At 38.2% G+C, this 24,602-nt stretch overlaps 1 protein-coding gene across 1 annotated transcript; it reads right to left on the bottom strand.

Annotated features, from left to right (window-relative positions):
- Window positions 1–254: 254 nt before the first annotated feature.
- LOC141724741 (pyruvate dehydrogenase (acetyl-transferring) kinase, mitochondrial-like) lies at window positions 255–4,006 on the bottom strand. The gene is made up of 6 exons (XM_074526987.1): window positions 3,595–4,006; window positions 2,410–2,668; window positions 2,092–2,272; window positions 1,667–1,814; window positions 1,343–1,556; window positions 255–769 (listed from the first exon to the last, which is right to left on the bottom strand). The coding sequence occupies exons 1-6, from the start codon at window positions 3,841–3,843 to the stop codon at window positions 711–713; spliced, it is 1,110 nt and encodes a 369-aa protein (XP_074383088.1). The 5' UTR covers window positions 3,844–4,006; the 3' UTR covers window positions 255–710.
- Between the last annotated feature and the right edge of the window lie 20,596 nt (window positions 4,007–24,602).

The raw sequence follows: 24,602 nt of genomic DNA, 5'->3' as shown, positions 1-24,602 counted from the left end.
TTTAAATGAGTGACTCATTTGAGTCAATTTTGTAACCAGTAACTCACTTGAAACATTTGGATGCAGTAAGCGACCTACTTGATAATTAACCCCTTGATTTTCCTAGACAATTGATCTTTCTTTGGAGACCGGAAGACTGAAACTATTATATCAGATGATAAGTAACAATTCATTACAGATTTTGAACATGGTTTAACTCTGTTGAAAACATGTGCCATAAAGCAAAACCCTATCTATATATATACAATCACATATGGAGCATTTAGAGAGAACTCTCCCTTGGGTAAATCTTTGCATATTCAACCAAATACAGCAAAAACACCAACAACTCGGAGAGTAATATTTATCAAGTTACAAAAAACAAAGAGAAGTATAACCTAAGTAAGCTTCTTTCAGTTCTGAATGGTAGAATACTCTGAAATCTACACACTACAGATAAGGTTTATGATGTACACAACAGTTAGTTGAGTTACAAAAGACTTTACACAATGCCTTCAACTTTGCGAAAGTAAGTTTTCTGTTCATTCTTGGAAACAAATTACTTATTCTCCACAGAAATTGCAAAAAAAGGAAAGGCGTCCCCTTATTTGGATACTCAGCATCCAGAGTGCACCAAATTTAAAATAAATATTTTTATGCAATGCACAGATCCAACGTTAGTGCTGAGGTATATACAGGTCTCCAACAATAGCTACATATTTAGTGGTAGGCTATGGTAAGGGTTCCTGAGAATCTCCAAGACGAGACAAATGAAGATAAGCATCTGTCCCTGCATAACAAACACATACAAGTATGTTAAACAAACGGGCCAGAAATACATAGGAATGATCTTGCTGAAAATGTATCACACTGAAGTTGGAAAGTGCAATAGAAGTATTTGCACAGATTTTAATCTGATACCAAATACAAATTTGATACCTGCTCTCTACACGCTACTGAAAGTTAATTTGGTCGTAAACATGCAACGGAGTACTACAGACATACTGTAAAATGTTCTCAACCTTATCACTTCAAATACACCGAATTCTACAGAATGGTTTATAGAGGATACCATCTTCCTTTAATAACAAGAGGTCGAGGGCCCAGGCCTAGGTGGATGCATGTGTGTGCGTGTGAGTATAAAAACATCAAATTTATGCAACTGACCTTAACTATATAATTTAAGTATATACAGAATGGATGCAGTTTAGATGACCATCATGCATTAGTAACTGAGTAATATAGTAAAAAACTATGGAAGACCAAAGGGGATCCAAAAATAACAGATCCATACCTCGGGTGCACCATGTTGCTTGACATTGAACAAATATAATTTAAAAGAGTAAAAAGGTTCTCAACGTACCATATCCTTCCATAGAGATAATTTGCAGATCCCCGCCAAAATATCGGGCGTACAAACGACTAATAGGAAGCCCATACCCATAACCAGCCATTGTGGCCATATTAGCAGTATCTAGATCTGGCTGCTCACAGAGCGGGTCTCTTGCAGTGCTGTAGAGATATGTAAAAATTTTCGGAAGACCACTTCTTGCTATTCCACCTCCTTCATCAGATACCTACATATCAAAGAACATTCTCTTTAAGAATAGTTTTTAAGATCAGCAAGGTTGCCTACTTTGTTATGAGCAGATCAGAGACACGAATTCTAAAGACACTTATTTTAGACCTTAATGGTAACATCTTCTGATCCATCAGCAACGATTATTCGAACAGGAGGTGCAATTTTATCTGAGTCCATAAATCTCTCTTGAACAGCTCGCAGTGAGTTCTTGACCAACTCAAAAACCATCATATGCAAGTGTGTCGGAACATACCTGTAATGGGAGTTAATAAAAATCAACAACAAACATAAATTTACTCGAAATTTAAACCATTTAGACGTATAATTGTATCGTCTATAGTCAAACTTCAATACTAATATATTAATGGTCAGACAGCAATAGATAACTTTCATTTCTGTAAATACAGTAGTAGTCCAAATTCCAAACCATCAGGAGAACAGGAAAATAGAGATACACACAAGCTTCCTCTACTGGAATTATACAAAGAAAAAAGATCTGCAGAAGGTCATTAATCAGGAGAAACACTTACGGGAAAGTAAAGTTAGGATCTCCATAGATGCTGAAATCAGGTGCACTGCCATATTCTCTTAGACAAATGCTGCGAGCATCCTCACTGGCACCTCTTACTACCTCCAGTGGAGACATTTTTGTATGAATATAACCTACAACATCAGGAGGAGGATTGGGATTGTGCAGTTCAACGTGTTGACCTGAGTTTAAGACAGATGTTCGTTACAATTTTTCCCACCATGTTCCATATTTACTAACCAAGCACTACGGAATACATAAAGACAATATTGTGACATGCCATGGACAATATATGTTATGTAGGAAACAGAAAACTGACCAATAAGCATACGGATCCCTATCCTGGACATATAAAAACGATCTAGAAACTGGTGAATTTCGTCAAGACCCTCATATTCGATTTTTGGATCCAGAGATTTCTTCAGCTGCTGCACCCCTAGGGCCAGCGTCGGGACAACATTATTGTGTCTCACCTTTATCATTTTTATCATATTTGTGAACTCCAGCTCATCATTTTTGTCCTTGATTTCAGGAAACGATCTAAAATCCTTGAAGGAATCCAAATACCAATCACGGACCTTGAAAGTTAAGAGTACAAAGACAAAATCAGTATCTACACTGAGCCTACTAGGTCTAAAACCAACTCCAACTCATGGAACGGATTAAAAGCACCATAGGGAAGCAAACAATAGTTAACCTGAGAAGTTAAGTTTGCGTCACGACTTCAAAACTAACAGGGAAGCACATCCTTTGCAATAGGCATACTATAGAGGGTCTAATTTTACATCCCTATCCCTTTGGTAAGTAATAGGATTCCAAAACAGGAACATACAAGTGGACATTGTCTTTTCCTCCCATTATCGAGAATTGACACGTAAATTTCTGGGTGTGCATAACAAAATGAAATTCGGTGAACCATAATGGGTACATATGGATTAACTGCCGCTACATTATATCAAATATACATATACTACAAACATTAAGATTTGAAGACTGTCCTTATTCCTGTTTTTTAAACCAAGAAGCATCCATCATTCTTTAGTTGTATATGTTAACTAAAGACAGTACTGATTCCTAGCACTATTTAAAACTTCTAGAAATTGTACTATACATCATACATAAATATATATAAAATACTACTAATAAACATTGATCAGAACAAAGAAGGAACTTAAAAGTAAACTAATATAAAACATCCCACATAAAGAATCTTTTCACACAACATTAACAGTTGTACCAAACTAGGAAACTTTTATATTCTCTTCCCCTCACACCCACATCCAAATATTCCACATTAAATATTAAAACAAACACCAACCTACTATTAAAAATCATAAATCACATTTCTTTATACCGCAACAACACAACATAAATATCAAAGCACTTATTAAATAAGGCTACAGAATCTAAAATCCAATTAATTTTCAAAAAAAAAATAAAAACCCATCATCAGTATCCAATAAATAACCCAAAATATTAAAAATAAAATGAAAATTCAGATTACCTTAATGACAGCAGGTTTATCGGAAAGGCCATAAGGGAGAGTCTCGAGCTCAATAGCTCTTCTCGCAATTCTAATAGGCAATTCTTTCTGAAGAAACTGGGCGGAAATTAGCAAGTTTCGATCAGTGGGTCTCGAACCAAACTCCATCATGTAACGCAAACTGACCCCTGTTTGTTTCATACAACCCCATTTGTGGGCTTCATCGATTAGGGTCTTTGAGAATGATTCGTACAGCTTCTTGGTCGCCATGGCAAGAAACTTGAGGATGATGATGGAATAATGGTGGGCTAATAAAGGAGTGGTAGTGTGAAATTGTGGGAATCAATTTGGACAAGCAAAAGGTGAATTCACATGTTATTACAAGAGGCATCGATACTTACATGGGAGTGTATGTATAGGTCTAGAGACAATGAAAAAGATGTTATTGTTCGTCTCCTTTTTTTCTGTTTCTTTTGTGCTTGCTGTGAAATTAAATAAACCATAAATTCATTTATTTTTAAATTATAGTATAAAATGTAAATCTGATTAATTATTAAAAAACAATTCTTATAAAAAGTTTGTGAGTTTACTAATTTCATTCTAAAAATATTTATTCAGATATCATTTGGAATCAAATGCATTTTCTTTTTTATTATTTCTTAAAAATAATTAAAATTATTTTCATTACATTTGATTTAACTAGCGTAACTTGTTAAGTAACTTATTATATAATTAAATTTATTAAATATTAAATTTATGATTCTAGTTAATTTTGATTTAATTTTGTTGATTTAAGTTAAAAAGTTGCAAACTGTATAAAAATGAGCTATACTTATAAATTGGGTTAATTGCACTTTACACCCTATTACTATTTTTCAAAAACAAATTTGTACCAGAATTTTGAAAAATTCAATTTGCACATCTATACTTCAATTTTGGAATTTATTATGTACCCCTTTCGCGAATTTTGTTGAATTGGGTAGGGGTAAAAACGAAAATTCAACAATATATTTAATTAAAATAAAATTTAGCTTGTTCAAATATTATTAAAAATTGTATATTATTTTATATAAACTATAAATAATAATTTTTAATTTTCAAATAACAGTATTAATTTTATATTTGATTTTTATTTTTTTAATATAAATTTCAAAATTATATTATGTACTTAATTAAATAGCGGAAGAGTGTTTTCTTTAAGAGAAAAGCATTTGTTTTAAAATATGGATAAATAATTCATACGGAACATATAATTAAATTAATTTAAAATGAGTAGATATAAATAAAATGTCACAGTTGAGATTAGTGAAGAAATTTGAGTTTAACCGAAGAGGATTTAATAAAATTTTGGTTCTAAAATTTTAGACACTACCCATAATTCTATGAATTTATCTATATTTACACTTGGGAGAGCCCATGAAATAATTAGATTTGAAATTATTTGTGTTTTTTGATGTGGTTAATTGTACCCTCTAGGCATTTGTATTTTTAATTGAACAAGTCCATTTGGAATAGGTCGATAAATATTTTGATTGAAAGTTTGATGTGGTTGTTCTTGTTTTAAAAATATTTAGTTGATATAAGCTGAAAAAGACAGCAAAAGTAACGGCAGCGGTTTAAACATTAGAAAGGATAAGCATACATATTAGGAGTAGGAGGAGGCATTGCAATTGGTCCAACAAGTACAAATGTTGTTAAGGCATTCATATTTATAGAGTTGTTCACCAAAACGCTGCGTACAAATCCTGTAACACACGTCCATGTCACAATTCGCCATTACGAAACGCCGCACCGTACATCCTTGTGGCGTTGCTCCTGAACTTGAAGGCCCTGCAGTGCTTGCAAATTACTCCAACTTAAATTTGGGGTAACCAACTACATTATTTTATGTATTCTAATCTTTTCGGTAGGAGTCCCATTTAATTACCCCTTGTAATATATGTCTTCCTAAAGATGTTGTGTGAATTCAGAGAAAGGATAAAATTGAGTATTCTCGGCTTTTTTAAATAAAAACGGCAAAACCAATACTTATTTGATTTGTACATTGCACAATATGTATAAACTTTTGTCAAGTACCTGGAGATGGGTCATTCTGGTTAAGGGAGCTTTTGAAATCCCCATCTGCATAACTATTACTACATCTAATCGCCAAAACAAAAGCGCTGATAACAATAATATAGCAAATCAAGATGTTCTTCATATTATCCGCCGTTCACTTCCAACTTAACAAGTAACAAAATACTATGAATAACAACTTCACTTTCTACATTATTTATATACCACTCACATGCATTCAATTCAATATTAATTGCTCTGGAACAGATATCACATCAATTTATGTATTAAATACAACTTGGTCTCAGCTTTATGTTACAGTTTTCAAATTAAGATTTCTTCTTCTATTTAGATTACATAAAGCTCTCATCACTTGTATTTAACAGACTACATTGCATACGAGTAATTTTTTATTTATAAAAAATTCTCATAGCTTATTTATCATAATCTATTGCATTTATGTCCCTGTTATGGATAAAAAACTAAGGTTATTATTTGCTGTATTTATTACTAAGATTCGGGAGCTCAAGGCCTTTAATGGCTGCTCTCGTGTTTCGTGACTCGATCTGCCTTTTACGAGATGCCTACGTATCTCTGTGAATTAGAGAATCAAGCCAAAAAACGTAGTTCTGATTTGTGGGGTGAGGCCCCTTATATAGATGTTGGGAGTCCTTGAATTGGACTTGGTATAGGAGACTTGGTGGGCAAGTCTCATAATTAGAATGGACTTTGGAGTCCTAGATAGTAGGAAACTGATTCCTTATCCTTTTAGGTCCCCTTGAGGCTAATCTCTAAGGATTTATATCCTTATCGGGACTCTTCTCAACATCTGATTTTTCCCTTATTAATTAATTACGAAATTAATTAATAATCAGGGCTTTTGGGCCTTTTTTATTCCATCAGGTCTGATCTGGTCCATCAGGCTTAACCTTTCTGGTCTGAGTATCATATATCTTTTTATTGGGCCTAGCAGCCCACAGCTTGTACAATTAATGCAGTATTTAATTATACAATCATAATTTATTTATCCCTATCATTTGCCCCCCAACTTTTGGGAAACATTGATTAGGTTTCGCAGAAGTTAAGTCTATTCGTTCCCTTACAGGGTTTCGTTTCTCCGTAAAGTGTGGAGCGACCTACACATTTACAATGAATTTTTCCTTTTATTCAGAATTATCTTAATTTCCACGAATTTTTCCCTTATTTCCGGGATTTTTCCCTTATTTTCTGGATTTTTTCCCTAATTTTCTGGGATTTTCCCTAATTTTCTGGGATTTTTCCCTAATTTTCTTGGATTTTCCCCTAATTTTCTGGGATTTTCCCCTAATTTTCTGGGATTTTCCCTAATTTTCTGGGATTTTCCCTAATTTTCTGGGATTTTTCCCTAATTTTCTGGATTTTTCAGATTTCCAGCCCTTTTTCGACCAGGATCCTGGTCGAAATTTCGACCTGGATCCTAGTCGAAAATAGGGGTCAGCCTTGCCATCCTAGTCGAAGGAATTCGACTAGGATCGACGACCTGGAATTCGACCAGGATCCTAGTCGAAATTTCGACCTGGATCTAGGACCTGGAATTCGACCAGGATCCTAGTCGAAAATTCGACCTGGATCTAGGTCGAAAATTCCACCTTTTTTTTAGCTTCTTGTCATGAGCCTATCGACTAGGATTTCGACTAGGATTCTAGTCGATATTTCGACCTGAATTCTGTTCGAAAATTCTTTGGTTTTCTTGCTTCCTGGTCGAAGGATTTCGACTAGGATCCACGACCTGGAATTCGACCAGGATCCTAGTCGAACTTCGACCTGGATTTTTAATCCCCATTTTTTGAAAGATGCTTGGTTTATTCGACCTCATTCCTGGTCGAAGCTTCGACCTCAATTCAGTCCCGTTATTCCAGCTATTTTCGGGTGTCTGCTCGAAAGATTTCGGGCAGGATTCACGACCTGGAATTCGACCTGGATTCTGGTCTTTTTTACCCGTTATTTTCGGGTGTCTGCTCGAAAGATTTCGGGCAGGATTCACGACCTGGATTTCGACCTGGTTCCTGGTCTTCCACTAGCCTTCTTTATTTAGCTTTAATTTAGGGTATTGTATTTTCCAAATCCTAATTGGATTTGGGCCTGGCCTTTTTTGTTGGGCCTTATTAAATTTTACTGAGCCTCTATTATTGGGCTTTTCCAAATCTTATTGGGCCTCTTTTATTGGGCCTTTTCAAATCTTATTGGGCCTCTTTTATTGGGCCTTTTCAAATCTTATTGGGCATTTTCAAATCTTATTGGGCCTCTTTTATTGATCCGGGCTTAATACACCCTGTTTAGAATGCTCTAGAATTCCTAGGAATATTCTGGAATATTCTTTTTTCTGGGCTTTTTCCTATGGGCTTTTGTTCTCAATGGGCTTTTCGTCCCTTCAACTTCCTTTTCCTCTTATATAAAGGAATGAGGAAAGGCTATTACTTCTCACTTTCTCATTTCTTAGTTTTCTTCTTTATCTTCCTGCTAAGATTCTCAGAGGAATAACAGCAAGTCGGAGCTCAAAGCCTTTTTCAGGAGCGCTTCTTCAGGTAAGATTCCTCCCTTTGCTTTTCGTGTCTATTTTTCCATTGTGTGCCATTTTAAGATAGCCTATTTACGTGCCCCTTACTTTTTTCAGATGGCTGACAAAAGAATGACTCGCTTGGCCAAGATGAACGTGGCTAGAAAGTCCAACGATTTTCCTATTCGATCGAGGTATACTTCCTTAATCGACATGATCAACACTCGAGGGGACGAGTATCCGTCTGATGCGCATCTGGACGCGCACGATCATATTAGTGCTTTACGGGATCCCAAGGAGCTGGAAAAGTTGAGCAGCTGCTTCAAAATCAAGGAGCCTTTTAAGCTGGTTCTTGCGGGTCCGGCCGACAGGGCCTGTCAGTGGAAGAAGGACGCGCTATGCGTCTATAGGGATACTCTAAGGGCAGGTATTAGACTCCCTTTTCATCCATTCATTCCTTTGCTACTGGCTGATGTGGGCATCAGCCCTTGCCAACTTCCCCCTAATTCCTGGAGGTTGATTCTGTGCTATCTGTCGCAATGCGCCAAACACAACGTCCCCACATCTGTTGCTGTCTTCAGGAAGATTTTTCAGTTCAAAAACAGCCCTGATAAAAGTCCGGGTTGGGTTTCTATCAACCAGCGCCCCACTATCCCCCATATCGTGAATGGGAAGTCCATCCCTGACAACAACTTGGGGTGGAAGAAAGATTTTTTGTTTGTTATTTGGGAAGGTGGAGATTGGGGCTCCCTGTTTCGATCATCCTTTGGGCTGGCCATGGACGGGAGCCCAAATGACATAACTTTGTCTGAGGAGGAGGCTAGAGGTTTCAACCTCCTTACGCAAGACAACGGTACTTCCCATTCTTGGGACCTTATCCGGGAGACCGTCCTGGTAGAACGCGGCCTTTCGCCCGTTAATAAGAAAAGTAAGTTCCCTTTCTTACCTCCTTTATTTCCTGCACTTTTATTTCATTGGTTTTCAACTGACTTTATTTATTGCAGTGGCTGAGAAGATTGAGGAGGCTACCAAGCCGAAGAACCTGGAGACAACCAGGATGAAAAGGGCCGGGAAGATCTTTAAAGACCCTCGACTGGGTGACCGCTTCCCCGAGTTCCTTCTTCAGGCAACAGAGCCAGATGAGGAAGGCCCCAGCCAAGTTCTGCGCACCAAGCAGAGGCCAGGGGCCTATTTTCAACCTGCTTGGGGGATCCGGGGCAAGGACTCAATTGTGGGCAGCACGGCGCTGTCCAAGGAATGGTCTAAGCGTTCCATCTCCCCGGTGGATTATCAAGATTTTGTCCTTCAACAGGACTTAGAGGGGAATGAGCTATTTGGAGCCCAGGCTCTGGCGACGGTACGTCCTTTACTTATGCCCTTCGTACTTATCTTTCCATGTTTCTTTTCTAAACTTTCGCTGTTTCTCTTGCAGGCTAACGCCCATTTCCAAGGGGCCATTCACCAAGCTAAGGCTTGGAAAATTGGCCTGGAAGATGCCAATAAGAAGTTGGAGGAGGCCAACCAAAAAATAGAGGCCCTTGAAGCTCAACTGGCCTCTTCCACTTCTGACCTGGAGACGGCCCGAGCCAAAAATGTCATTCTGAAGGCGCAGAAGGACAAAGCCTTTGATGGCTGGATGGACACCCAAGAATTCAAGGACTTGATGGTGGAGCATGATGCCCTTCTTCACCCGGTTAGCTATAAAGAGGGCTGGGATGCTGCTGTGGAGGCCATCCAGGATGAGTTTCCAGAGGTCCTTGAGCAGTCCCCCTTTCCTTGCCCTGTGCGGGTTCCAGAGCTTGGAGGTGTTACTGAGAAGCTTGCTGTTATGATCAAGGATGGAGAGGAGGAAGATTCTTCTGAAGAGGAGTTTGAGCCTGTCGCTAAGAAGGTCAGGGTGAAAGAGCCTCCAAAAGCAGCGCCTCAACAGCCAACATCTCCTGCAGAGGGAACTTCTACAGGGACTTCAGAGGGGACAACCGAGATGTCCGAAGGAACGACTGAGACTTCCGAGGAGACTTCGGATAGTGGTTTTGAGGAATCTCAGCCTTCCAAGGCCTAACTTTTTGTATATCTTCTTTTTGAACTTTATTCATATCTAAACTTGTTACCCTTCGGGGTTATATTTCATATGTTGCTTTTCTTGCCTCTTTCTGTTTTAACTTTACAATCTTAATACGCATTTGAACTTTAAACATCCTTAGATATAAATAATTTCAAACTCTTTAATATGAAGTCTGGTTTTCCAAAACCTTACACAGCATGGGTTCGACCCTAATCAACAATAACTAGACAATGTAAATTCTACTGGAATATAAAATCCTACGCAAGCAAAGCTTCAAGGTGCTTTTAAACCTACTTGTCACAATGACAAGTGAGAATCGTACTTCGCCTATCTTACACGTAGTAAACCTTCAGGTTTTATGCGTGCCAGGTCCTCGGGACTTCAAAACCTTCCATAGTTTCCAGCTTGTAGGTTCCTCTACCCTGAACGCTCTTGACTCTGTACGGCCCTTCCCAATTCGGGGCAAGCTTTCCTTTCTGTCCGACACCAGAAGCCTCTATTTTTCTCAAGACTAGGTCACCTTGTTTGAAAAACCTCTCTTTAACCCTTAGGTTGTGGTAGAATGAAGCCTTTTTCTGATATTCTACTATCTTTGCATGTGCTTTATCTCGCACTTCATCGATTAAATCCAGGGCTAACCTCTGCCCTTCCTCATTTTCTTCTGCATTGAAAGCCTGAATCCTTGGAGAGGAATGTGATATCTCTACTGGAACTACTGCTTCTGCCCCATATGCCAACATGAAGGGAGTTGCTCCTGTCGTGACTCTACAAGTAGTCCTGTAGGCCCATAATATTGGAAGTATCTCATCCACCCAATTATTTCTTGACTTCTCGATCCTCTTCTTTAGTCCATCCAGGATTATCCGATTTGCTACCTCTGTTTGCCCATTGGCTTGCGGGTGAGCCACAGAGGTGAATCGTAACTCAATTTCATTTTCTTCACAATACCTCTTGAATTCCTCATTGTTGAATTGTGTTCCATTGTCAGTGATGAGGATACGGGGAATTCCATATCGGCACATAATGTTTTCCCACAGGAATTGTGCAACCTGCTTAGTTGTGATTTTGGCCAAGGGTTTGGCTTCGATCCACTTGGTGAAATAATCAATGGCTACAATCAGAAATTTCCTTTGTGCCGTGGCCATAGGAAAAGGCCCTAGAATATCCATCCCCCACATGGCAAAGGGAATAGGCGAGTTGATAGAGGTCAGCATCTCGGGGGGTTATCTAACAACTGGTGCATGCTTCTAACAGCGATCACACTTCTTCACATATTCTTTGGCATCAGCCATCATTTCTGGCCAATAGAAGCCTAAACGAGTTATCTTATGAGCCAAGGCCCTGCCCCCCAAGTGTTGTCCACAAATACCTTCATGCACTTCTTCAAGAGCCAAGCGTGCCTCATCGGGCCTGAGACACCTCAAGTAGGGAACCACGAAAGATCTTTTGTAAAGAATCCCATCTATCAAAGAGTACCTTAGTGCCCGAACAGTTAACTTCCGTGCTTCAGTTGCATCACTTGGCAACCAACCGATCTGAATGTGAGCCTTGATGGGATCAATCCATGACGTCCCCAAGCCTATGGGAGCCACTAGCTTAATATCTATGCTTCGTGTCTTCAAAACACGGAAGTACACACTTCCTGAACTTTCTTCAATCTCAGACGAAGCGAACTTTGATAGCGCATCTGCCTTAACATTTTCTTCCCTTGGAATGTGTTCAACATGGCATTCATTAAATTGGGTCATCACAGCCCTTACTAGGCGGACATACTTAGCCATCGTATCATCCCTTGCCTCAAATTCTCCCTTTACCTGGGATATGATCAGCTTCGAGTCTCCACGGACCTTTAAGTTTTTGACTCTAAGTGTCCCATCTAGACCAAGGCCAGCTATCAGGGCTTCATATTCTGCCTCATTGTTTGTGGTTGGAAAATCTAGCTTCATAGCATACTCAATTAAGAACCCATCAGGGCTTTGCAAAACCAACCCTGCTCCACTGGAATTTGTTTTTGATGCTCCATCAAAATAGAAAACCCAATATTCTTTCTCCTTATCATCCTTCTCCCTGTCCCCATTGTCGACTCCCTTGTCTTGAGGTATGGTATCTTCCTGCCCCCCGACTTCTTGGTTGGGTATGGTACATTCCACCACGAAGTCAGCTAGTGCCTGGGCTTTTATAGCCGTACGTGGCTTATACTTGAGATCAAACTCTCCCAACTCTATTGCCCACTTAATCAGTCTCCCACTTGCCTTGGGACTGTGAATGATATTTCTCAGTGGCTGATTTGTTAGCACTTCAATCTGGTGAGCTTGAAAATAAGGACGCAGCTTTCTTGAAGCCATTACCAAGGCTAAAGTGAATTTCTCAATAGTTGAATAATCAACTCAGCACCATGCAAAATTTTGCTGACATAGTATACGGGTTTCTGGACTTTCAGTTCTTCCTTAACCAACACCGCGCTCAAGGCGCTCTCTGAAACAGCCAAGTACAAGAATAAAATTTCACTCAGAACTGGCTTGGCCAACAACGGGGCCTGGGCCATATACTTCTTTAACTCTTCAAATGCCTTTTGGTTTTCCTCACTCCATACAAAGTCTTTGATGCTCTTTAGCGATTTGAAGAATGACAAACACTTGTCCCCCGACTTGGAGATGAATCGTCCTAGCGCAGCAACCCTTCCTGTAAGCTTTTGAATATCCTTAACAGTTTTTGGTGGTTCCATGTCCAGGATCGCCTTTATCTTATCCGGGTTAGCCTCAATTCCCCTCTTTGAGACCATCAGTCCCAAGAATTTTCCAGATCCTACTCCGAAAGCACACTTCGTAGGATTCAACATCATCTTGTGGTACCTCAGGACCTCAAAAGCTTCCCTTAAATGGGCTATATGATCAGTCTTTACTAGACTCTTGACTAACATGTCATCAACATAGACTTCCATAGTCTTACCAATAAGATCCTTAAAAATTCTATTCACCAACCTTTGATAGGTGGCTCCTGCATTCTTGAGACCAAACGCCATAACAAGATAACAATAAACACCAAAGTCAGTGATAAATGATACCTTTGGAATGTCATCCTTATGCATTTTGATCTGGTTGTATCCGCTAAATCCATCCATGAAACTCAGCATCTCATGTCCAGCAGTGGCATCAATCAAAGTATCAATTCTAGGCAGCGGAAAACAGTCTTTGGGGCATGCATCATTCAGATCAGTGAAGTCTATACACATCCTCCACTTTCCATTAGCCTTCTTCACCATTACAGGGTTTGTTAACCACTCCGGAAATTGTATCTCCTCAATGAAACCAGCCTCTAAGAGCTTTTCTACTTCCTGTTTTATAGCCTCTTGTCTTTCCGGGGCAAAATTTCTTTTCTTTTGTTTCACTGTCTTCCGGCTTGGATCCACGTTTAGCTTGTGAGTAATTAACTCCGGGTCTATGCCTGGCATATCAGCTGCTGACCATGCAAATACATCACTATTTTCTTGCAAAAATTTCACTAACTTCCCTCTAAGGGGCTCCTCTAATGTGGCTCCAATGAAAGTCGTCCTCTCAGGATTCTCGGGGTCTAAAGGAACCGAAACCAATTCTTCTGCTGGCCTTCCTCTATTCTCATCATTTTCTCGAACATCCATATCTTCAATAGGAAGAACCTGCCCCCCGACTCCATCTGCCCTCAAAGAGGCCACATAACAGCTTCTAGCCATTTTTTGATCTCCTCTCTCTTCTCCAATCCCGTTTCGGGTGGGAAACTTCATGACTGAATGGTAGGAAGATGGGACTGCCTTGAAGGCATGTATCCCTGTTCTCCCCATGATAGCATTATAAGTTGAACTAGCCTTTACCACCACGAAATCCAGCATCTGCGTTGCTTGCCTTGGCTCCGTACCTATGGTGGTTGGCAATTTGATTATCCCTTCCACAGGACATTCTACTCCAGCAAATCCATATATCGGCATGTCGGTTGGTGTCAACTGGGAGTCGTTATACCCCATCCTTAGAAAGGTGTCGTGGAGCAAGATATCCACAGAAGCACCATTATCCACAAGGACCCTCTTAACAGGGCTATTTCCTATTATTGGTGTTATGACCAGCTGGTCGTCATGGGAAACTTCACACCCTCTAGGTCGGAATCATCAAAAGCCAATGTTACTTCTGTCCTGGCCCTCTTCGGGGCTTCTCCAACAATATGCATAACCTCTCTAGTATATGCCTTTCTGGAATTTTTGGACAATCCAGCAGCAGTTGGACCTCCAAAGATCGTGTTTATCACAAGCCCTCGAGGTCTCGGCCTTCCATAAATGGTGTTTATAACTGGTCCTCTAGGCTGGGGGTTTCGCCCCTGATCGTCTTGGTCCCTCCTACGATCCTCAAAGTTCTTCCTTCCATTATTATTCCTATCCCCTCCTTCTCCAGTATATTTGTTCAATCTTCCTTTTCGAATGAGGAACTCAATTTCATCTTTCAATTGCCTACACTCATCGGTGTCATGGCCAACATCTTTGTGAAACCTGCAATACTTGCTCTTATCTAGCTTGGCGGGATCAGCCTTCAAGGGCTTAGGCCAGCGAACATCTCTGTCTTTCTCAATCTCTATCAAAATCTGACTTCTAGGAGCATTCAGCTTAGCGTATTCAGTGAAATTTTGCCCAGGTCCTCCCTTCTTGGGGGTTAAATCAGGGTTTTGTTCGGTTCTATGATATTTGTCCTTTGCAATATATTCTAAATCAGTTTTTCGCTTCTTGCCTCCAGTGGGCTCATTACTTACTACGGTCTTCCTCATGCTTTCTTCAACCTTGATATACTTCCCTGCCCTCTCTTGGAGTTGCAACATGTTTTCAGGGGGACGTTTGGCCAAGGACATCTTGAAAAACTCATCCCTGGTTCCTTGTTGCAGTGCTATCATGGCTACCTTATCATCAAGGTCTGGGACTTTTAAAGCCTCCTTTGTAAAACGATTCAGGTAATCTCTCAAGGATTCCTTAGCTCCCTGCACAAGACTCATAAGAGATGCTGAACTTTTCTCATGGACTCTTCCACTGATGAATTGCTTAATAAAAGCCTGACTTAATTCTCTGAACGATCCAATAGAATTTGGGGGCAGGCGACTGTACCATCTTTGAGCTATACCCGACAGGGTTTGAGGGAAGGCCCGACACTTTATAGCATCATTCACGGGTTGCAGCAGCAGTGCATTAGAGAATGTCCTAACATGATTAGCGGGGTCTCCCGTACCATCATAGGCTTTGATAGTGGGCATCTTGAATTTCCTCGAGATATGGGCATTCATTATCTCTTCTGTGAAGGGTGGAGTTGGATCATCAGGATCTCCAAGAGGAAGGAGATTGCTTGGATCAGTTCTTGGGACATCAGCCCTTCTTCTTACCGAACCATCCAGGTCTATGACAGGAGGAGGATTTCTCCCCCTAGGAGGTATCTGGGGTCTGGTGGCCTGGTGAGCCTCCAAATCACGCCTCAGCCTTTGGATTTCAGCCTCATGAACCCTGATCCTTTCCTGCACTTCTCGGGGATTCGCCCCTGGGGTGCTTTGGGGGCGTTGCCTTCCATCGGCCATTGGCTCTTTTCCAGGATGCCTCCTTCTCGGGGCCACTTCATCATCCGAAGATTCGGAGTCTCTTTCACTGTAAGGACCAGAAAATTCCCGATCCTCAGGGATAGGACCCAAACCTCGTATATAGGGGGCGACTGCCCTCGTGCTTCGCTTCGCCCAGCATATCCGCTTCCTCCAACCTCAGGGTGAAGGGGCATCCTATAAGGGGGGTTAGTAGTAACAATAGTTGAATATTCATACCCGACGGGTCGAGAATTCACAGGTATATGTACTTGTTGAACTTGAGGATTCGTACCTTGAATAGTCGGGGTAGTTGTCCCTTGTGGCTGAGGATGAGTTGCCCCTGTCTGGGCTTCCCCCTGAGTAGATGCATAAGTTGAATGGGGAAGAACCTCCACGGTTGATGAAATCACCTGGGTTGTCTCTGATGGTGTTCCTTCCTCTAGAGCTCCAATTGTTCTCCGTGTTCTCGCCATGGTTGTTGTTGCGATTCCCACAGACGGCGCCAAATGTTATGGATAAAAAACTAAGGTTATTATTTGCTGTATTTATTACTAAGATTCGGGAGCAAAGGGCCTTTAATGGCTGCTCTCGTATTTCGTGACTCGATCTGCCTTTACGAGATGCCTACGTATCTCTGTGAATTAGAGAATCAAGCCAAAAAACGTAGTTCTGATTTGTGGGGTGAGGCCCCTTATATAGATGTTGGGAGTCCTTGAATTGGACTTGGTATAGGAGACTTGGTGGGCAAGTCTCATAATTAGAATGGACTTTGGAGTCCTAGATAGTAGGAAACTGATTTCTTATCCTTTTAGGTCCCCTTGAGGCTAATCTCTAAGGATTTATATCCTTATCGGGACTCTTCTCAACATCTAATTTTTCCCTTATTAATTAATTATGAAATTAATTAATAATCAGGGCTTTTGGGCCTTTTTTATTCCATCAGGCCTGATCTGGTCCATCAGGCTTAACCTTTCTGGTCTGAGTATCATATATCTTTTTATTGGGCCTAGCAGCCCACAACTTGTACAATTAATGCAGTATTTAATTATACAATCATAATTTATTTATCCCTATCAGTCCCCATATCATCAAAGCCCACCAAATTCAATCTACACACATTAATCTACTAACGGGTAACAAAATATTTAACAAGTTCTTTACCGATCTTTACTATGTTTCCAAATTTTTTATCGATATACCTATCATATTTGACTTTTTGTGGTAAATCAATAAATTACATCAATCTTAATTATTTTAAAAATTTGAAAATATGTATTAAAGTAGATTACATTTACTTTCTAATGATATAATTTTTATAATTTTTTTGATTATATATTCTATAAAATTTTCGGTCAAAATTGGGTAAATTTGCCCACAAAAAAAGTCATGACAGATAAATTGGGACGGAGAGAGTAGATGGAGAAAAAAAAAGAAAAAAAAATAAATACAGGAGAAAATTTTAAAAAAAAATTTGGTACGTAATTTTCTTTATGCTCTTGAGTAAAGAAAATAAAGTGAAGATAAGTTAAACTATTCAATATACTAGTTTACGAAGCCGCGCTTCGCAGCGGCATTCTCAAATAATGTTCCATTTTTTTCATTTTTTGTATTTCTCATCTAATCTTGGTTATTCTGAAATATGAATAATAAATAAATATAATAAATATGAAGTTTAAAAAGTTATTATCATGTTAAACATGTTTACTTTAATGAGCTACTTTCTCATTATTCACAAATCTAATATCATAAAATCATATTATTTATTAGTCAATAACTAATGTAATGTTTTTTCTATTTAACAATATAAAAATTTGAGAAAATTACAAAATAGATTAAAACGATATGAGAGGCGAGAGCTCACTGTACTCGTCTTTTCATCATATAGAAAGAAATAATGAAATAATGATTTTAAAAAAATATTGAGAAAACATATTTATAAATATTTGTCATTCTAACATTTTATAGGTTAAATTTTTTTATAAAACAATTAGGAAAATATAATGTAGTACGTTGATTTTAGGAGAAAGAAGAGAAATTGTATTAAAAAGGAAATTTTGAAAAATATTAAGATGGAAAGTTGATTTAACAAGAATGGAGATTTTTTAGAAAAATATTAAGATGGTAAGTTGATTTCAAAATTTTTAATGGAAGATCTTGTACAAACTTTAGGATTATTACGAATAATGATAATATATTTAGAATAATATAAGTTTGAGGAGTATATTAAAATGGTAAGTTGATTTCAAAAAATTTAATGAAAGATCTTGTAGAAAGTTTATGAGAATATTACGAATGATGAGAATATATTTAGAAGAATATAATGTAACTGTAACTTTTGATATTTATTAACTCAAAAAATTGAGAAAATTAGAAAAATAGAATGAGACGATTTGAGATGCGCCACCTAAACGCCCCCGTCTTCTCTTTTACATGAGAAAGTAGAGAAAGAAGAGAAATTGTATTAAAAACGAAATTTTGAAAAAAAAGAAAGGAGAAGTTTTAGGAAATATTAAAATGATAAGTTGATTTCAAAAAATTTAATGAAAGATCTTGTAGAAACTTTAGGAGATTATTACGAATGATGTAATATATTTAGAAAAATATAAGTTTTAGGAGAATATTAAAATGATAAGTTGATTTCAAAAAATTTAATGAAAGATCTTGTAGAAACTTTAGGAGAATATTACGAGGTGATAATATATTTAGAAAAATATAAAGTAACTGTAACTTTTTATATATTTATTAACTCAAAAAATTGAGAAAATTAGAAAAACAGAATGTGACAATTTGAGATGTGCCACCTAAACGCCCCCGTCTTCTCCTTTATATGAGAAATGAGAAGTTCTAGAGAATATTAAGATGATAAGTAGATTTCAAAAAATTTAATGAAAGTTCTTGTAGAAACTTGAGGAGAATATTACGAATGATGATAATATATTTAAAAGAATATAAGTTTTAGAAGAATATTAAAAGGGTAAGTTGATTTCAAAAAATTTGATGGAAGATCTGTTAGGACGAAAACACGCGCTAATATTCACGCAAGTATACGCGATCGCAAGTAATATAGAATTAATTCTAGTTCGTTCACATAGAGACTGATTTAGGTTAATTTCAATCAATGTACTTATGCAACAATGGTATGGTTATTATTCAATGCTAAGATGATAACAAGTTGAGATTGTTTTTAACTAAGATATTAACTAACATGCAATTAAACTAAGAGATTGAAAGGGTTGATTACTTATATAAGACAAACATGGGGTTCTAACTTCATTACTACTTCTTTCAATAGCCTTTTTGTTCTTAACCTTAGCATGTAATGGTGATGACAACTAATCAGATAATACGAAACTAGTAAACGCCAATGTTAGGTCACACACATACTGTAGAGGGGGTGAATACAGTGTATAGTACACTCAAATCGAACTTTAAGATCTTCAGTAACAGAAAACAAACTTTATTGAAACAATAAACTCTGTTACAGTATGGAACTGTTACCTCTCAGTGATGAACAAATATCACGAGAGCTGCTAGGGTTACAATGAATAATCTTTTCTAATAATGATAACTCTTATAGTGTAAACCCTATGTCTGTGTTTATATACTACACAGTTACAAGATAATCGCTAATTGATATGGAATATAATTCTGCTTCCTAAAATATATCAATCAGATATCTTTTCTTCCAAGTATTCCATTCTTCACGGAATTCCTTCTTCATGCATATCTCTTCTTATGTTTATCTCGATCTTCTTTCCTTTAATCAGCTACTGTCCTTATCTGATTGTCCTTCAGCACTTAAGTTATGATATCTATCTTCTGATGATTATCTCCTGATAATATAAGTACTGATATCCTTAAGTCCTGACTTCCAGTATAAGTACTGATCAACAGTTAAGTACTGATTTATCCTGTTCACGTAAGATCTGAAAGCTAAACATAAAACATATTAGCCATGACATTATCAAATATATCTAACAATCTCCCCCAACTTGTAAATTAACAAAATATACAAGTTTAACAGATATTTGATGATGTCAAAAACATTAAGTACAAATGCATGAGAAATAGACTAGATAACTACAACTTACAGTCCTTAAAGTTTTTACCAATTTTAACTTCTGATAACAACTTCAATCTGTATAAATATCAGAATTTAAGCAATTGTAGATCTTCGACTTGGCTTCTTCATTTTCTGATCTCTCTGATGTCAGGAGTTGTTCTGAGATAGTTCTTCAACAAACATTTCTCAGCATATCTTAGTTCATCAATCATTCTCCTTTTAACACCTTTAAGCTCAGCAGTATCTTCACCAGTTTGAAAGATTGCAGCTTTGAGATCATTAATCTTTGCTTTTCTTAACTCCTGATCTAGTCTTATGACATAAGCTTTGTCTGACTCAAGATTGAATTCAAGTCCCTTAATACCAAGATACGTTCTGATCTGTGCAGTATTAGGCTTTATATCAACAATATCACCATTGTGATCTCTGTACTTTGAAACATATCTGTTGTCAGACTTAACAGAATAAAGCCTTTTCTGTCTCTGAATCTGTTCTTTTAAGTAGTTTGCAGCAGTCTCTGTTATTCTGTCATCCACTTGAAGTAAGAAAAGTACATGCTCCAATTCTTCAAAATACTTTAAAGGAATGGCATTTTGTCTTATATGATAAACCCTACCATCTGTCATGAAATACAACATGATGTATTCTTTCAAGTAGGTATGGTAAACCATCTATACAAATTCCAGTTGATTCAATCTCTCAGGAGTTGCTCCAATACCTGGTTCACTCAAGGAAGTTGGATCATTGGTAGTGTTGTGTACTCTTCTTTCATCAGCACTTCCCAATCCAGTTTTATCTCTAGCTTCCTTTCCAGTAACTACTCTTGCTTCAAAACCACTTGCAGTAGTCTTCAAAGATTGAGTCTGTTTTGCTTTAGTGAATCCTGGTAGGAGTGTCTTTGATCTATTTTCTGATATCAAGTTAACTTGAGCACTGTCAGAGGTTACTTGCTTCTTCTGAATATCAGAACTTACAATTTCTTGACTCTGAACAACTTGAGCCATGTCAGAGGTTGTTTTAAGAACTTTTCTTGTAGTCAGAGCAAGATCATCTTTTCCATCAGTAATTTCTTCTTCCTCAGGAGGTACATAAGGCTTGATAGGTTCACCAACCTTTTCTTTACCCTTGGATCTTGGATTTATCTGTGGTTGTGATCTAGCCAAAGTTGCTTCAGTATGTGTCCTTTCTTATCACAATGCCTTTAGGTTTTGGAAGTAACTTTTTACCAGAGGCTTCAGATTTAGATGTGACTTTCTCTGATTTAAGTCTGGCTTCTTCTTCCTTTAAACTTTCCAAGTCCATCCCTGGATTTTCTTGAAGAAATAACTGTCTTGACATTTCCTCATCAAGATCTAGAAGTTCATCAGAACTTATCCTTTTACCAGCAGCAGAACTTATTCTTTTCCCAGTATCAGAACTTGTTCTGTGACTAGCTTGTCTTGATGTAAACCTTCTACCTTGACTAAGACCACTACCCATTCCAGAGGTTCCTTGGTCATCTTTTCCATCATCATTTCCTCGCAGTGTCTTGTTGGTTGTGCATTTGGACTTAATTACCTTCTCCCCCTTTTTGGCATCAGCAGGTAATAAAAGAGAGATAAGTAGTTCCACTGAGGTCTGGATTTCAGTAAGTTGCGATTGCTGAGAAGCTTGATTTGTCAGAATTTGATCAATCTGAGCTTGTTGTTTCTCTTGAGTTTTCTCAATATAAGCAACCCTGTCAATGGTAGGTTGGAAGAACTTTTTCTTATCAATTTTCCAAACTTGTTCCTGTTTGATAAAGTTCTCCTGAATCTTGTGTAGCTCTGCATGAGTATTGGAATGAAGACCTTGTAGATGTTTAGTACTCAATGCAGTGACTCTAAGCTGGGTTTTAAAATCATCAGAATTTAACATTTCATCAGCTTTAGTCAAGTGCTCAGCAAGATGTAAAGCATTTGGAACACATGAAACTGAGTTCCATTCCTTAGTCCACTCCTGACCTGCAGGAGTTTCACTCCAAGGCACTGGTGCATCCCTGATAACAAACTCCTTTACCAGTTCAGACTTAGGAAGAGTCGGTGGAGGAGTATGTCCTGAAGGACCTGCTTCATCAGCATCTACAGTTGTAGCAGCTTCACCAGTATCTCCAACATGTGCAGCATCAGAACTTAAAGAATCAGTATCTTCTGATAAGACAACAGTGTGAGTAGCAATGGAGGCTTCAGCATCCTCTAATTACTGATCTGATACTAAGTTCTGATCAACAGCCATATCCTGATGCTCACCTAAAATCTGATCATCAGCATCTTGATGCAGAGAAGGTGTTGTTGATAACTCTGGAGTTTGAACAGCATCAGTAACAGGTGTTGTGGAAGGATTATTTGCTGTTGGAGCTTCTAAGAAAAGAATTGCAGGCACAACCAGGTTCTGAATATCAATTTCAGCACTTGTTCCTGGATCAACAAGAGACACAGATGGTGAGTTAGCCTTGTCAGATACAGCTTCCTGAGATGGAGTTGATGGAGAAGAAGTGACTGGAGCAAATTCCTTGCCTTGTGAGATCAGAGATTCCTGATCCCCTTCCTTAGCTGCTTCCTCCTCATCATCTGAAACTGGCCTTTGTGCCCTCTGTTTCTTGTACTTCCTTGTTGATTTGGATTCCTTGGGAGTTTCAGGAACTATCATACGTCCAAGCCTCTTGAGAAGCCTAGAACCCCCAATTTCAGAATCCTTCTGAGAAGTTGCTTTCTCAGCTTCAACCACCACAGGTTCTGAAGAAGGAATCTGTTCCTCAGAATCTGATTCATCTCTCAAAGTAAATCTCCTCCTCTTTTGAGGTGTTTGAGGAACAGTCTTTGTTCTCTTTGGCTTAGAAGATGTAGGCTTCACAGTAGGTGCTGAAGAAGAAGGTTGAGCAGTCTGTGAAGTGGAAAGATAGGATTGAAGATAAGTTCTGAGGGTAGGTTGAGTAGAATGAGAGGTAGGTACTGAGGTTGATGGATTTTGGGTGGTTGGAGGTGGTTGGACATCAGAGTAAACAGATCTATAAGTATCATGATCAGCATTTACCAGGATCTGTTTCACAGACTTAGGAATCTGTAATGGTCTAACCACTTTCTTCTTAGTATCAGCATTTACCAGGTCATTAAAGTATCGTTTTGCAACCTTAAAAGGTGGGGTTTGAGTGCTGACTAAATGAGGTTCATCAGTACAGTAAGTGTAAATAAGTTGACAGAATCTAGCAAAATAAACAACATCTCGATCCTCTGTCATCCTATCCCCAATAAAACCAATTATTCCAGTTGCAAAATCAAAATGAGTTTGATGGATAATAGCATACCCTATGTGCTGACTCAGAATTGGGATAGCATCAAAATTTGAACATTTGTTCCCAAAGGCTTTGGTGATGCAATCAAAGAAAAAACTCCATTCTCTTCTGATATTAGCCCGTTTCAACTGTCCAAGTTTCGTCAGACTCTTTTCATATCCCAATTCAGCCATTAACTCCCGAAGGGCTGAGTCCTCTGGAACTGAGAAAGTATAATCCTCTGGAAGATGTAAAGCCCTGCGTACTGTACCAGGAGTGACTACAAAAGATGAATCACCCACTTGGAAGATAATACTGGGAGTTCCACGGTTGCCACCATCATCAAAAACGCCAGTCCTCCAGAACCTGAGAACTTGTTGACTTGAAAATAATTCAGGCTGAGTTAAGGCGTACCCAACCTCACTATGTGCAAGAAGATCTTGCACAAAGTGCAATTCAGATGGAGCTTCAGCATGATCAAGAATTGCAGCATAGTTGTTTGGAACAAACTTTGCTCCGTCAATGATTAAATCCTTTGGTGCTATGTGAAAAAATTGAGAATTAAGTATGCCTGATAGGTGTTTGATATAATGTCTGTATGAAAACAACGGAAAAAGTAAAGTGAAGGAGAGTAAAAGTAAGAAGAGAGATAAAAGATGAAGAAATTAAAAAGATTACAAAAATCTTCTCTCTGTTGTACTTATACAAAAAAAAAATATTACCGTTGGACACCTGTCAGACATGCAGTAATAACGGATAGTTACTGGGCTCGAGAAAACAGGAATGATTACTTACCCAGTTGCCTTGTTTCAAGGAAAAACCGTTCCATTAATCAAGAGAAACAGTTTTAATTCAAAATTTAAACCGTTAGCACTGATTGAATTATTTTTCACTGCAATATTGATATTCTGAAAATAAATCATGTTAAAAATGACCGAGATAATTTCGATGAATAAGTGCTGAAAATGAATCAGAACTTAATTAAAAACAAAATTTAAATGGTCATCAGAATATCAATCAGGATTTATCAACACAAGATAAAATAACTCAGAGACAAAATCTTGAAGTAAAAACAATTTTCATTAATATATCAAGTCAATACATTTATGAAATGGAAATTACATCAATACTTATACAAGATTTTCCCTAAGCTTCTAATCCTAACGTCAACAGCTTTAGTCCTAGCTAAGAAGCCTGACAAAGCTGATGATGAAGAAGAACAGGAAGAAGACGAGATTAAGTCATCTTCCTCTTCCTATCTTCGACAAACAAGATGGCGAGTCGTATGATTCGCTCTTGCTGACGGATAGCTTCCCGCCTTTCCTCCTCCAATCGCTCCAGATGGCGATGGTAATCCATATAGAAGAATAGGAGGTGAGTTAGCACCTCCTGTGGGACAGAATCCCAGATCTCCTCAGGAATGGCTGTTACATGCCACTCCTGC

This window comes from Apium graveolens, chromosome 5 (genome assembly GCF_009905375.1).
Source record: "Apium graveolens cultivar Ventura chromosome 5, ASM990537v1, whole genome shotgun sequence".
NCBI classification, from domain to species: domain Eukaryota; kingdom Viridiplantae; phylum Streptophyta; class Magnoliopsida; order Apiales; family Apiaceae; genus Apium; species Apium graveolens.
Note: the sequence above shows the minus strand (reverse complement) of the source record. Positions and strands in the feature narration are given on the sequence as shown.